Genomic DNA, 16,382 nt, shown 5'->3' on the forward strand with positions numbered 1-16,382 from the left:
CCTATCACAAATATGGAAAAGAAAAGAGAAATTCATTATTCGTGTTTTATGATGACATTTAATACATACAAGCTTCAGATACAAACAAATTGTTGGGATTTCCCCTCAACAACTGGACCCACTGTCGGCTCCAGCATAATGTTCCGGTCCTGATTACTGTGCCGTTTTTCTTCGGTTTAAGGCGTATATTAAAAGGCAACAGAACAGCTGAAAAAATCTGACAACCATCTTCTGGACGTAGTCACATTTAATGGTCTAGGTTATATCCAGATTAAATACTCTTGGCAAACAAAATGATAAGTCATGAAAATTAATTGTGGAGATATTTGAGAATGTAATTAAAATCCTTTAAACACTAAAATAACATCCTAGGCAAAAGAAGCGTAGGCTTCTTCATTGTCGTCATGTTGAGGTGAAGACGGAAGTCATTTTGACTGCTTTAGGATACCACTGTGTTTATGTTGTAAAGTAAAAACCTTCACCAGTTAGGCTGACTTAATTTTGTAAGATTTAAGTCCCTCAGCAGTTGGGGCTGACTAATAGCTATTTACGTATGCGTTTGAATACCACTTTTTCTAGTTCTTTCATGGGAGCCTCCAATACCACCGACACCAGAAAGGCAAGCATGTGTGATAATACCAGTGTCCCAATAAAGGCATAACCCTACAACAGTAAATACATGGATTCGTTTACTATTTGGTACGTACAGTATTGAAATAGATCTACGTTGGATAAGACACACTTATGTTATATCCTTTTAAAGGGACATGAACCTAAATAAGTTGTTCTGTATGCTTTGATATGGTTTTAAGATGTTTATTGAATATTTTATTACAATGATTGGTTATCTCAAACGACAGCAAAACGTGGGGAATACCTTCCTCAAAAATGATAAAAATAGACCGTCATATTCTATTTTTGGAGCACAAAACGAAAGCTGGCCTTAAGCGAGGTTATAATGAACAACAAACTTACTGACATGACAAGGAATATTAGTTTTCCACATTTTAAGATTATTTTCTAATTTACGATGGTTGACAAATGAAGTTTAAGTCATATTTGTTCTAAAACAATTTGTATTTAGCGTAAGAATGATAAGTCAAAAGTCAAACGAGACTTTTCATTCGACAGGGCACCGCGAAGGGAGGTTCCTGACTTATTACACATATGTACATCACGCAAGTATAAAGTGGGAATTGCTCCCGTCTCTTGCATTTCTTTCCAAATCGCGCACGTAACTAAATTTTGACGTACAGTGTTTTATCATAATTCGTTTGTGTTCGCTTCACCCACGTTTTTGACCCACCATTTTGTTTACATGAATTTAATCTGTGCAGTGCATTGTGGGAGGTCACTAAAGTTCAACACTACTATACTATCGTTACAAAATTCGACCGGGCCGGTTAAAAATACAGAAATGGAATTTCCATTATAATTATTTTATTTGACACGTTTGCACAATAACTGATATATATTACCTGATACGTATTAAATATGTATTTTATTCAAATTTACATGGTTTATTTCGGTTCATGTCCCTTTAACTCCAACTGGATCTTGCTCTTCGTGCGAAAACGATTTGCATCTGAACAAGTACATTTAAACGTATGCTACAATTATAATATCTTTATTTTTATTTGATTCCTCTTATGTGTCGCATGGTTGATCTTCGTTGAATACCGTTTGCTTGTTAATTTAAATCAGCATCATCTTTTTAAAGGCTTTACAAAACCATTGCAAACTTGCTGGCATTATGAGAAGACTTTAAGCAGTCACTTGTGACTTGAATCTGTAGATCATGCTATTTTGCCATCAAATGATTACCTTTATAATGAAACTAGGATACTCACCAGGGTGTTGTTTGTGACGTAGATGGTTTGGCGTGTGGTGGCGGTGTAGTAATACAGTAGTATAGGATGTACCAGATAGACACAGTAGGTCAGACGTCCCAGAGGTACAAACGCCTCCCACGATAGCAGTGTGTTTATAAAACCTATAAAATACAAACACTTCTACATCAAAACACTAAAAAAAGAGCCATACAAACCGTACACATATACAGCTATATTTTGTACGAAATTGCAAGAAAAAAACATCGACCAACGCACCAAAGTAATAACTGCGATACGGAAATGCAAATCCTTGATAATCGAGATAGGCCTACATGCATTATGTTTTTAAGCTTCAAAATAAGCTCGAGACTCTAGTGTTGCTTACATTTTTATTAACGCATATTTGGCAGGTAGTGTATGATTTATGTGTATAAAGTGAATAACTATTTAAATATATGTATACGCAGCATTACCTCCATGTCCTGTAACACAGGCAAACACAATCCAAGAGACGACAACTCCCCATACTGAACGGTAGGTGGCGTTATAGAGGGCTGCTATACCGGGGGTTAAGGTCGCGCCAGTCACTGGTCCGTATACACCAAACGTCACCACAGCCCCCATCAACGTCATCAGGAACCACAACAACAAATTCATTTCCTATAGAGTGTTAAATATGTGATGAAAGGCATGTTCTTTATGACTTGCTTTGAAAAAGGCAAAATATAACGGTACAGAAAATGCATTAATTAAGCATACATGTATTTAAATGGAATGATGTCAACTCATAACGTTAAAGTATAACAGACTCGTTCTCAGAAATATAAATAATTTCATTAAAAGCACGCATAGTTGATGATGTATGAAATTGAATATTCTACGTGTACTGCATGTTGCCAAAAAGTTTACTAATGCATTACAAGTGTAGATCACTAGTAATAATATTTTAAATGTTGCAGTTACTGTTGTGCTTGATGTCTGTCTGCTTAGTGGTCAGCTACAAGATTTCGCGTAATGCATTTGCAGTGGATATCGGGTTTGAAAAGAACAAGTATAGGCCTACATTAGTCCGCTAAACCTGCCTATATTATGAGGCTTTTTTAATTATTATTTTTTTTCCTAATATATAGTCAGCTCGCGGTACCTCTTAAAAATGTGAAATCGTAGGCCAGATTTGGCCTACGCTACGTCAGCGGCATATTTCTAATATATCGCCCATGCAATGCCGGGAAAACGTACACACAAAAAAAGCCTAATAATATAGGCAGGTTTAGCGGACTAAGGCCTACATGTATCCATCTTCGCTTGTCAAAATTGTTCAACACGATAGTCTCCTGTTCAGGGGGAAGTTCATATGTGTCTTGATACAGCATGCTGTGCCCATCCTTGCCATACCATGATAATGCCACGTCTCAGTTATACAATGTATGATTTATATATTAAGTGTTGGGTTCATAATAATAAGAATATACCTGACAATTTATTTGATATCAAAGAAACACTAAAGACCGCAAAAACCTACCTTATTAAGTTTGAAGTTTTTCTCCTTTGTGTAGAGTATATAACCTGCCACTATACCGACAATGTATGGTCCTATCCTACAGTACGGCCGTACAAAGTAGTAAGGGAAATAGTCGCTCTTAGTGGTTAAAGAACTGTAATAGAAAACAAAATTGTGCCTTATGACTTTGTTTTTTAGTTGATCAGCAGTAACTTCAGTCAAAATAAACCAACAACCAAAACAGACGAAATTTAAAAACAAAATAAGCACAATGCACAGTTGCGTTGTATATTCTTTTCATTTGGATAAGGTACTGTGCACTATACATTGCCGTGGTAACACGTACCTGGGATCTGACGTAAACATCACGGCCGGTAGATGGAGTTGGTAGGAGACTATATAAGTTGTTATGGTAATGACCAATAGGACGAGACCACATACCAGTCCGCCAAGACGTCGAGAACTGGAAATATAAAAAAGAAACTATTAAATATTACGTTCCTACAGAAACTTATGACTTAACATGTAGTATTTTTTTGTCACACATTTTTTAATTTTTCAATTATACAGGCGAATCATGATAAAAGACCCGCATTATATCGTAAGACACTTACAAGTACAGTGGAACAAGAAGTAGAGGACTGATGAGATAAAACTGCATGTCATTTGCAAGGTACCATGTCCACGCCATGCACTGTAAAAAAAGTAAACATGAGTTACAAAAAGACAAAACAACGAAACTTCGAAATTAATCGTAAAACTTACAACAACATACAATATAATAAACTGAAGGACAAAACATGACTCATGAAGCCTCACAAAGAGCCAAAGCAACGAAACTACATATTAATTTGCAGTGTCAAACATTTGAAATATGACGTAACGGGAATAAACAAAAATTCGTCATAATTACATTTACTGCGTATCGATAAATATAAAGGGATTATTTATATATATATATATATATATATTAACTTTGAATTGGAATGTAGTAATTTGCGAAAACCCTCTTTTACTTTTACATACCGAATTGTTGGTATCTACGAAGTTGTTAATATAAAGAAGATTTCTCCACCACGTTTTAGTGCAAAAGTCTTTTTCAGATCCATTCTTCTGCCAAAACGGTCCGTCTCCTGTGTATCGTAGTAACGCTACGTACATAAACATCACCAACATATAAGGAGGCGCCAGCCTGTGTAAAATATATATAAGGACTGTATAACGGACATACAAAGAACATTTCTAAGATTAGCTGTCCCAGACAATTCGTCCTTCTTTAAACCTTGAGTGGTTTCTTTGGTCATCGAGGTTGAATATGAGAGTTTTGACAGCATACTCTTTACACTTTTTATATTAATTAAAGCAGACAAAATCAGATATTTTGATTAAAAATGGAAATAATTAACATTAAATGGTCATCTATAGTTTGAACTTTTAAAATATGGAGGACATATATATAATTTTAATAGTTTCACTATTTGCACATCTAGATGCTGTGATCCAGATTCGAAATCCACTATAGAAGTTACAAAAAAATCCGTCCTTGGGAACGTATCTAAATCTTACCTCCAAATCCTGTGTAAGTAGTACATGAACCAATTGATATGGCCGTTAAGTCGCTTCATTTCCTTCATAAAAACGTAAGATAACAGCAAGCCACTAAACAAAAAGTTAACAGTTTAGTATAAATTGTTTCAAATGTTAATTCCATCGAAGAAAACATAATTTTATATCATTTAAAATCAAAGTCCACCCTCTGGTTGCCCTCGGGTGATATGACAGCTCTCTGTTGATCAAATCATCATGCCACCCAATCAATAATCATGGGGTCAAAAAGGACTAAACAAAGAATTTGTACAACAGTTTTACTATTTATTACTCATGAACAAAGGAACAGAAAAACTTAACTAACTCTCGTAGTGTTAACGTATTCTGAAACTTTCGCCATAGATCGAGGTTAAAGTAAAAGATGTTTTACCTGAGAGTAAAGAAGGTGTCCACGGAGAGAGAACTGTTCACTATAACTCCTCCAGTCCATTGGTGTAAAAAGGAAGGCACAAATGTCTGCTGATTAGCTACAAAAAAAACATAATAAATACACAGGACTGATATAAACATGTAGGTAAAACCTATCACGATCTTTCAGATATATTTCAAAATGAAAATATCAACATTTTGTGGTTTATTGAGAATGTTTATAAAATAATACTATATTTACCCATACGTCCAGAAGACGCCATGCTTATAAAAGTGTGGCCCAAAATTACCCAGGAAATACTCAGGAACCGGATACCGTTCACTGCGCCGAAGGAGTCTCTTGGTCGTTTACCACTGAGCAACATCCGGCCGTTTGTATACATTGAAAATGACACCAATAATCTCGCCCTGATTCCTACAAATAAGTCATTGCCGTGTCTTAAAGCTGACAATGCAAATTAAAAAATATACATTTGAGATTAAAAAACAAAATAATAAAAAAAAATATTCAAAATTCGTTTCTGAGACAGCCCCTTGCGTTTCTAAGGAGGAGCAGACGCCATTTTGTTTGAACTTCTTGGATACAAGAGGCCTACCGACCCCTATATAAAGCGCGTGAATCGACACACGTGCGCTCAGTCATGTACATAAACACCTAGCAGTTGTCCAAAAACTTTAAAATAAACTTATTTATTTATGTTAAAACAATTATTTGTCACTGTGTTTTATATGTCACTTGGTGCTACATTATTGAAATGTTCCCCTATCAACGCCGTGGTATAACTTGTTTATGTTTGTGATGACTGTTCTCAAATAAAATTAAATGCGAGTAGGATTTTTCAATGTAGATTTTTTGTCATCTGACCCAAAGGGTCAGGATGACCTATTGTCATCATGCACCGTCCGTCGTCGTGCGCCGTCCGCCGTCCGTCGTCCGCCGTCCGCCGTCCGCCGTCCGTAAACTTTTCATTCAAACGACTTCTTCTCAATAACCGGAAGGCCCAGGGTACTCATATTTGGCCTGTAGGTTGCTGGGATGAAGGGCTACCAAGTTTGTTCAAATGAATGACCTTGACCTTCATTCAAGGTCACAGGGGTCAAATAGGCTAAAATCTTTAAACGACTTCTTCTCAAAAACCAGAAGGCCCAGGGTTCTGATATTCAGCCTGTAGGATGCTGGGATGAAGGGCTACCAAGTTTGTTCAAATAAATGACCTTGACCTTCATTTAAGGTCACAGGGGTCAAATAGGCTAAAATCCTTTAAACAACTTCTTGTGAATAACTAAGAGGTCTAGAGACCTGATATTAGGCCTGTGGCATGCTGGGATGAAGGGCTACCAAGTTTGTTCAAATGAATGACCTTGACCTTCATTCAAGGTCAAAGGGGTCAAAAAGGCTAAAATCTGTAAACGACTTCTTCTCAAGAACCACAAGGCCCAGGGTACTGATATTGGGCCTGTAGGATGCTGGGATGAAGGGCTACCAAGTTTGTTCAAATAAATGACCTTGACCTTCATTCAAGGTCACAGGGGTCAAATAGGCTAAAATCCTTTAAACAACTTCTTGTGAATAACTAAGAGGCCTAGAGACCTGATATTAGGCCTGTGGCATGCTGGGATGAAGGGCTACCAAGTTTGTTCAAATGAATGACCTTGACCTTCATTCAAGGTCAAAGGGGTCAAATAGGCTAAAATCTTTAAACGACTTCTTCTCGAGAACCAGAAGGCCCAGGGTACTGATATTGGGCCTGTGACATGCTGGGATGAAGGGCTACCAAGTTTGTTCAAATGAATGACCTTGACCTTCATTCAAGGTCAAAGGGGTCAAATAGGCTAAAATCTTTAAACGACTTCTTCTCGAGAACCAGAAGGCCCAGGGTACTGATATTGGGCCTGTGACATGCTGGGATGAAGGGCTACCAAGTTTGTTCAAATGAATGACCTTGACCTTCATTCAAGGTCAAAGGGGTCAAATAGGCTAAAATCCTTTAAACGACTTCTTCTCAAGAACCAGAAGGCCTAGGGTACTGATATTGGGCCTGTGACATGCTGGGATGAAGGGCTACCAAGTTTGTTCAAATGAATGACCTTGACCTTCATTCAAGGTCAAAGGGGTCAAAAAGGCTAAAATCTTTAAACGACTTCTTCTCGAGAACCAAAGGCCCAGGGTACTGATATTGGGCCTGTGACATGCTGGGATGAAGGGCTACCAAGTTTGTTCAAATGAATGACCTTGACCTTCATTCAAGGTCAAAGGGTCAAAAAGGCTAAAATCTTAACTAACACTTCTTCTCAAGAACCACAAGGCCCAGGGTACTGATATTGGGCCTGTAGGATGCTGGGATGAAGGGCTACCAAGTTTGTTCAAATAAATGACCTTGACCTTCATTCAAGGTCAAAGGGGTCAAATAGGCTAAAATCCTTTAAACAACTTCTTGTGAATAACTAAGAGGCCTAGAGACCTGATATTAGGCCTGTGGCATGCTGGGATGAAGGGCTACCAAGTTTGTTCAAATGAATGACCTTGACCTTCATTCAAGGTCAAAGGGGTCAAATAGGCTAAAATCTTTAAACGACTTCTTCTCGAGAACCAGAAGGCCCAGGGTACTGATATTGGGCCTGTGACATGCTGGGATGAAGGGCTACCAAGTTTGTTCAAATGAATGACCTTGACCTTCATTCAAGGTCAAAGGGGTCAAATAGGCTAAAATCCTTTAAACAACTTCTTCTCAAGAACCAGAAGGCCTAGGGTACTGATATTGGGCCTGTAGGATGCTGGGATGAAGGGCTACCAAGTTTGTTCAAATAAATGACCTTGACCTTCATTCAAGGTCACAGGGGTCAAATAGGCTAAAATCCTTTAAACAACTTCTTGTGAATAACTAAGAGGCCTAGAGACCTGATATTAAGCCTGTGGCATGCTGGGATGAAGGGCTACCAAGTTTGTTCAAATGAATGACCTTGACCTTCATTCAAGGTCAAAGGGGTCAAATAGGCTAAAATCTTTAAACGACTTCTTCTCAAGAACCAGAAGGCCCAGGGTACTGATATTGGGCCTGTGACATGCTGGGATGAAGGGCTACCAAGTTTGTTCAAATAAATGACCTTGACCTTCATTCAAGGTCAAAGGGGTCAAATAGGCTAAAATCTTTAAACGACTTCTTCTCAAGAACCAGAAGGCCCAGGGTACTGATATTGGGCCTGTGACATGCTGGGATGAAGGGCTACCAAGTTTGTTCAAATGAATGACCTTGACCTTCATTCAAGGTCACAAGGGGTCAAAAAGGCTAAAATCTTTAAACGACTTCTTCTCAAGAACCAGAAGGCCCAGGGTACTGATATTGGGCCTGTAGGATGCTGGGATGAAGGGCTACCAAGTTTGTTCAAATAAATGACCTTGACCTTCATTCAAGGTCACAGGGGTCAAATAGGCTAAAATCCTTTAAACAACTTCTTGTGAATAACTAAGAGGCCTAGAGACCTGATATTAGGCCTGTGGCATGCTGGGATGAAGGGCTACCAAGTTTGTTCAAATGAATGACCTTGACCTTCATTCAAGGTCAAAGGGGTCAAATAGGCTAAAATCTTTAAATGACTTCTTCTCGAGAACCAGAAGGCCCAGGGTACTGATATTGGGCCTGTAGCATGCTGGGATGAAGGGCTACCAAGTTTGTTCAAATGAATGACCTTGACCTTCATTCAAGGTCAAAGGGGTCAAATAGGCTAAAATCTGTAAACGACTTCTTCTCAAGAACCACAAGGCCCAGGGTACTGATATTGGGCCTGTAGGATGCTGGGATGAAGGGCTACCAAGTTTGTTCAAATAAATGACCTTGACCTTCATTCAAGGTCACAGGGGTCAAATAGGCTAAAATCCTTTAAACAACTTCTTGTGAATAACTAAGAGGCCTAGAGACCTGATATTAGGCCTGTGGCATGCTGGGATGAAGGGCTACCAAGTTTGTTCAAATGAATGACCTTGACCTTCATTCAAGGTCAAAGGGGTCAAATAGGCTAAAATCTTTAAACGACTTCTTCTCGAGAACCAGAAGGCCCAGGGTACTGATATTGGGCCTGTGACATGCTGGGATGAAGGGCTACCAAGTTTGTTCAAATGAATGACCTTGACCTTCATTCAAGGTCAAAGGGGTCAAATAGGCTAAAATCCTTTAAACAACTTCTTCTCAAGAACCAGAAGGCCTAGGGTACTGATTTTGGGCCTGTAGGATGCTGGGATGAAGGGCTACCAAGTTTGTTCAAATAAATGACCTTGACCTTCATTCAAGGTCACAGGGGTCAAATAGGCTAAAATCCTTTAAACAACTTCTTGTGAATAACTAAGAGGCCTAGAGACCTGATATTAGGCCTGTGGCATGCTGGGATGAAGGGCTACCAAGTTTGTTCAAATGAATGACCTTGACCTTCATTCAAGGTCAAAGGGGTCAAATAGGCTAAAATCTTTAAACGACTTCTTCTCGAGAACCAGAAGGCCCAGGGTACTGATATTGGGCCTGTGACATGCTGGGATGAAGGGCTACCAAGTTTGTTCAAATAAATGACCTTGACCTTCATTCAGGGTCAAAGGGGTCAAAAAGGCTAAAATCTTTAAACGACTTCTTCTCAAGAACCAGAAGGCCCAGGGTACTGATATTGGGCCTGTGACTTGCTGGGATGAAGGGCTACCAAGTTTGTTCAAATGAATGACCTTGACCTTCATTCAAGGTCAAAGGGGTCAAATAGGCTAAAATCTTTAAACGACTTCTTCTCAAGAACCAGAAGGCCCAGGGTACTGATATTGGGCCTGTGACATGCTGGGATGAAGGGCTACCAAGTTTGTTCAAATGAATGACCTTGACCTTCATTCAAGGTCAAAGGGGTCAAATAGGCTAAAATCCTTTAAACAACTTCTTCTCAAGAACCAGAAGGCCTAGGGTACTGATTTTGGGCCTGTAGGATGCTGGGATGAAGGGCTACCAAGTTTGTTCAAATAAATGACCTTGACCTTCATTCAAGGTCACAGGGGTCAAATAGGCTAAAATCCTTTAAACAACTTCTTGTGAATAACTAAGAGGCCTAGAGACCTGATATTAGGCCTGTGGCATGCTGGGATGAAGGGCTACCAAGTTTGTTCAAATGAATGACCTTGACCTTCATTCAAGGTCAAAGGGGTCAAATAGGCTAAAATCTTTAAACGACTTCTTCTCGAGAACCAGAAGGCCCAGGGTACTGATATTGGGCCTGTGACATGCTGGGATGAAGGGCTACCAAGTTTGTTCAAATAAATGACCTTGACCTTCATTCAGGGTCAAAGGGGTCAAAAAGGCTAAAATCTTTAAACGACTTCTTCTCAAGAACCAGAAGGCCCAGGGTACTGATATTGGGCCTGTGACTTGCTGGGATGAAGGGCTACCAAGTTTGTTCAAATGAATGACCTTGACCTTCATTCAAGGTCAAAGGGGTCAAATAGGCTAAAATCCTTTAAACAACTTCTTGTGAATAACTAAGAGGCCTAGAGACCTGATATTAGGCCTGTAGAATGCTGGGATGAAGGGCTACCAAGTTTGTTCAAATAAATGACCTTGACCTTCTTTCAAGGTCATAGGGGTCAAATAGGCTAAAATCTTTAAACGATTTCTTCTCAAGAACCAGAAGGCCTAGGGTACTGATATTGGGCCTGCAGGATGCATGGATGAAGGGCTACCAAGTCTGTTCAAATAAATGACCTATGACCTTCATTCAAGGTCACAGGGGTCAAATAGGCTAAAATCCTTTAAACAAGTTCTTGTGAATAACTAAGAGGCCTAGAGACCTGATATTAGGCCTGTCGCATGCTGGGATGAAGGGCTACCAATTTTGTTCAAATGAATGACCTTGATCTTCATTCAAGGTCATAGGGGTCAAATAGGCTAAAATCTTTAAACGACTATGTTGTATTGTACTATTAGTCAGATGACCGTTAAGGCCCATGGGCCTATTTTTCAATGTAGATTTTTTGTTTGATCAAATAACGTCCTATTAACAGCTATGGTCATGTAAGGACGGCCTCCCATGTATGCTGTGTTTTGCGTGTATGTTGTGCGAGGTTCGTGTTTTGGGAGACTGTGGTATATTGTCTTCTTGTATAGTGGAACTGTTGCCCTTTTTTAGTGCTATATCACTGAAGCATGCCGCCAAAGACACCAAGCAACACGCCCCACCCGGTCACATCATACTGAAACGGGCGAACAAGTCGTCCCACTCCCGTTATGCTGAGCGCTAAGTAGGAGCAGAAACTACCACTTTTATAGACTTTGGTGTGTCTCGGCCAGGGGACAGTACCCAGAGCCTTCCTCACAGGGGCGAGCTGTAGATATCAAATATATATGGCGATGGTGTTACTAAAGTCATTTTTATTTTTTCCTATAAATAAGAATTTCCTTCTACATATGAGCGTTCTTTAAAAAAGATGTTTTGCTTTGCGCCATTAGTAAGACTTACATATATTTTATGAAATCTTTACCATAATCTTAATGGTAAATGGTTTGATACCTGTATTAGTAACCATGCTTGTATCAAGCTTGTCCCTCTGGACACCACCATCTTCAGACTCCCTATTAGCTTTTATCCTATCCTTTAGCTCTATGCTGGCGTCTTTGGTGAATCTTATATCCATTAGCGTGGCGAATAGGATGAACAGACCATAACTAGCGAAGAACAATCTAATTTAAAAAAAGAGCATTATGTCAATGATGTACTATACCATGTTTCATGAACAAAAACCCCATTGTATTATTAAAGATGCTCCACCGCTGACAAATAGTATTTTTTCACTATCAAAAACAAGAGCAGACGATTTAGTATTTTTCATCAGTTACAAAAGTTACTTACTTTACACCATTACCACCGTTGAAAAATTTGAGCTTCTCATTTTACTTCAAGTTAAAATTACAAAAAATAAGTAATTGCATCCCGAAAAAATTTCATGCCACTATATCCTATATGGAATGAAGTACTGATTGCGCATGCACCAGAGGCAAAATAAATTATTTTCTATTATTTTTTGTATTAATTAGACATATATATACACGATTAAACACCAATTATTGTTCAAGTGAAGGATATCATTCACGCTCTGTCGGCGGTGGAGCATCTTTAAACTATTTGTTCATTTAAATTCAAATCTATGTCTGTTACTTTCCAAGATGAAAAAATATGTCTTGTAGATCTATAAAGAGTTGAAAAGGTGTGGGCTCTCTTATGCTGGGACAAGTGATGTTTTTGTTAAATCCATAAATAATTGCTCGGAAGCAAAACGATCATCAATAGGTCACACTGTTTAATTGGGGAAAAAACCTCGAATTCATTTTCATATCGGATTATTGGTCAATCACATATTAACATTCAGGATTTGGTGCGTCTCGTGTGAACCTTCTTGTGCCTATGACGTGATTCGTTGTCATGGTCAATTTCGCGCTATTGTTCCTTATCCTGTGTGTTTTTGTACTTCATATTTCTAACAAAACCTACCAGATTACCCTTATCCTAATGGATGTGACTAGATTCTTACTTACATGGACGCTATGGCCAGTGTGTCATAACGCGCAGTCTCGTGGCATGTCACATCACTAGTTAGGAGGGAAATATTCCCGAGAGGAGCCAGGACTAGGACTAAAGACGAAACATCATTTAAAACTTGTATTGATTTACACTTTATCCAAAACAGTTGTCTGCAAGGCTAAAGTCAGTTTCGATAAGGGTTTTAAGAGTAATCACAACAATTATAAACTTTTCCTGTGCTGATTAAGATTCATTCCAATTCCTTATTTTATATATGTCCACTGACTCGTTTGTATACGTACATAAATCAACGAAGAACCTGACGTCATATCTATTGCACGAGTCTGGGACACAGAGACCGACTTCTGCTTCAATACTTTTAATGTCTGTTACGTTTATCTGTGAATGGAAACCATCAATCTGTAGACTTTAGATGTCAAGGTTTTACTATAGAGAACATCTCTGTATCCCTTATGCGTTTGTTAAACATTCAAGAGCGTGTTGGAATCATTGTTACCATAACTTCCCTTATATTACCGTTCATTTTATACATTTACTTAGAACTATATTTACGTGCTCATATGATAAATGAAATCGTATGACGTCTAATGCTACGTGTCATTTTCAAATAGTTTTGTGAAAAGAATTTTTTTTCGATTAACCTTTGACGAAGCAAAAATATTTTCTAGATTTACCAGAATTTCATCTAGGGGTACTTTAGCTGTACAGTACTTCCCATCAAATGTCTTTGGACCCCGTCCCAATCCTTTTAATGACAGACACTCGTCAAAGGACCCAGTCCACTTCAGATTCCCCTGTAGTATCCCTGAAGGTGGCTTACCAAAGGCGTCTAGTACTTAACGTGCAAAGATAGAAATATTGTATTATAAATCCATCATAGATAATGGAAAGTGTATTAATGAATTTGTTGGAATATGACGAAAATAACATGAACAACTTGGTATTATATACATGATTCACTGGTGTCACATAGAAATTAACTCAGTTTTAAGAAGTGCTCCAGTGTTGTTAAGAATTATAAGGTTACATTTTATACTTTAAGTAGTATCTACTACAAAGAACTTACACAAAACGCACAGAAGTTCAAAGCAATGTAAAATGGCTATACTTATAAACATATTTAAAACAAGTGGGTTTTTTTAAATCATCCACTTACATTCTAGGGCTGTAGTATTGTCTTTTGACAGTTCAGACAGGTGGTCCAGACACGTAGGAGAAAGCGGCGATAATTGTTTTATGATGAAGTCTGCAAATATGCTCTTTTGTTCCTCGGTAAGGTACCCCAGGATATCGTTGAAGTCTATAGATCCGCTGTTCCCGTACAATCTTCCTAGTTTCTTTACGATGTCAGGTGGTAGGGACATACCCCCCATACTGTCGAACAGGACCTGTAGGAAGGCGGTGTCGTTACCCTGGGCGTGTAGCAGAAGGGCATCAACGACCTTCAAAATGACGTTCTCTTGGGAGAGAATGATGTTATTCGTCTGCATAAAGTTCGCTAACTGGCCCAGGGCACCATCTGCTGGTAGGATATTTTGGAAGACATTACTTGACTGTGATGGAAACTGTTCTGGTATACCGGTAGTGGTGTTATGTACAGGGTTGTCTTCAATGACATCAAAAGTTGCTGACCCGTTGCTTATATGTCTTGTTGGTAACGCCAATCGTTTGTAGGATGCTTTCGTGATTTTGTCAGATGTGCCATTCCATGACTTATGAAAGGCTACTGATGTAAACAGATTTCCATGCGTGTCCATCTCTTTAGGTGTCGATGATTGGTGTTCAGGTCTGTTATTGACCAAATGTAAGAATGCTAAGGATGTCTTTCCTTTGAAAGGAGTAGCGGATGGTGATAACGAATCACTAACATTATGTAGTCTAACTATTGATGAAGACACATTTTTAAAGTGTGTCTGCCTCTCATTCATGGATACATCACGTCCATGTGCACTCAGATACCGTATCAAATTCGCCTTACCGTTTGTAGGTCCTAAACTCACTGCATTAATCCCAATATAACAAATTGTAAAGTAAAACAAACGGAACTGTCCGTTTATATTCATCCTTGGTAAGGAAGAGTCATAACGCTGTATCGACACTGGTCACCATTGCGAAACTCTCCGTCTGAATCACCATGTAAACACCCGAGTATATTGTTATGATAGAACATTGTGCCGAGATAACATTGTGTGTACTACCCAGACTTTACGGTAACTGTTTCTACATTTTGAATCGCCATATTTTCATATATTGAAACTTTTGTGAGTACGCTGTTTTTATTCTTTTCATATGAAACCCACGGAGTTAATTAATATTTCCTTCTATTTACGGATCTGTTGATTTTCATTGTGTACTTATTTGTACTTGAGTATACATTTACACGTTATACTATCCTTTGGGATATCTACCAACTGTTCACTTTCATACGTTTGTGTACGCATTAAGGGAATTGATATATCGATATACATGTATCATTCAGATAAGGCATGTATGGCGGATTTACTCTATTTTTATATAGATTAGAATGAAAAACATATTTAAAATGAATACAGTAAGTCTAAAATCAAACAGAATATCCTAGTTAATCTATGGATCAGCAACATGTTTACCTCAATATTATCTTCTACAAATTATGTAAATGTCAAATTATAACCTTGTGTTGTAATAGCTTGAAAATATTCAACAATGTTGCTAACTTCTATACACCCGATAATGATTGAAAGATTATCTTCATAAAAGAAGTAGTATGACTCTTAAATGAGAACAATGAGTTCTGAGAGCGTTTGCGTCCTCTGTTCAACGAAAACAGACAAAGTGCATTGCTGAAATATAGACAAAATTTCCGTTCCATTACTATATTTTGATTATGTTTCCAATAAGGTTACACCCTTGCATGGATCACGATTGTGCGTTGTGGCCACGGTAACCGGGTGGTGAAGATGCCCCGACCTCCACCTCTGGATCCCGAGTTCGAATCCAATAAGCGGCAGTTGACAGGTGCTGACCACTGGTCGGTTCTCCAGCTTTTCTTTACCATCTAAACCTGGTACGTTCTTAAAGAGCCTGTTAATAGAGAACGTCAAACCGTAGTATGACATCTAAAGTGACAATGAAGCGTTAGATGTGAAGATATGACAACATCAAGTTGAGAATACTTGAGTAAAAGACCGTTTAAAGAAGTCGCTAATATAATGTAGGATGTTTAAAATGTAAATATGTTCATCGATTTAAATTATTGATTTTGTAGTTCAAAGTAATAAAATAAGAATCTGATAGCGAATGTTAGAAATTTACTTTTTTTGCTGTACAATGTATTTCAACGGCGAATAATATCCTCATAATAGCCTTTAAACAAGTTCAAATACTTGAACGCACATCATTTTATGGAAAGAACTTATTGATGAACAAGGTGAGGGTCTCATGGGGAAAAAAGTATAGAACCAGACGTTCTGGTGGAGCATGCGTCACCCATTTCATCCACAGTACCTATCATACAAAACCTGATATCGCTAATA

At 38.4% G+C, this 16,382-nt stretch overlaps 1 protein-coding gene across 1 annotated transcript; it reads right to left on the bottom strand.

Moving 5' to 3' along the window:
- Positions 1–35: 35 nt before the first annotated feature.
- LOC138320878 (nose resistant to fluoxetine protein 6-like) lies at positions 36–15,203 on the bottom strand. Its single transcript, XM_069264161.1, has 15 exons — positions 14,024–15,203; positions 13,542–13,702; positions 13,149–13,245; positions 12,861–12,957; positions 11,839–12,008; positions 5,552–5,725; positions 5,312–5,408; positions 4,900–4,992; positions 4,360–4,525; positions 3,948–4,027; positions 3,680–3,796; positions 3,355–3,487; positions 2,306–2,492; positions 1,851–1,993; positions 36–663 (listed from the first exon to the last, which is right to left on the bottom strand). The coding sequence occupies exons 1-15, from the start codon at positions 14,928–14,930 to the stop codon at positions 544–546; spliced, it is 2,742 nt and encodes a 913-aa protein (XP_069120262.1). The 5' UTR covers positions 14,931–15,203; the 3' UTR covers positions 36–543.
- Between the last annotated feature and the right edge of the window lie 1,179 nt (positions 15,204–16,382).

This window comes from Argopecten irradians, chromosome 4 (genome assembly GCF_041381155.1).
Source record: "Argopecten irradians isolate NY chromosome 4, Ai_NY, whole genome shotgun sequence".
In the NCBI taxonomy this organism is placed as follows: domain Eukaryota; kingdom Metazoa; phylum Mollusca; class Bivalvia; order Pectinida; family Pectinidae; genus Argopecten; species Argopecten irradians.

Bases quoted from the DNA above. Each gene is read 5' to 3' on its own strand.
- LOC138320878 (XM_069264161.1), bottom strand. From the start codon at position 14,930: ATGAATATAAACGGACAGTTCCGTTTGTTTTACTTTACAATTTGTTAT. The intron at 5,409-5,551 runs GTAAATATAGTA...TTTTTTTTGTAG, and splicing joins GGCGTCTTCTGGACGTATGG to CTAATCAGCAGACATTTGTG. The intron at 1,994-2,305 runs GTAATGCTGCGT...TGTATTTTATAG, and splicing joins CTGTGTTACAGGACATGGAG to GTTTTATAAACACACTGCTA.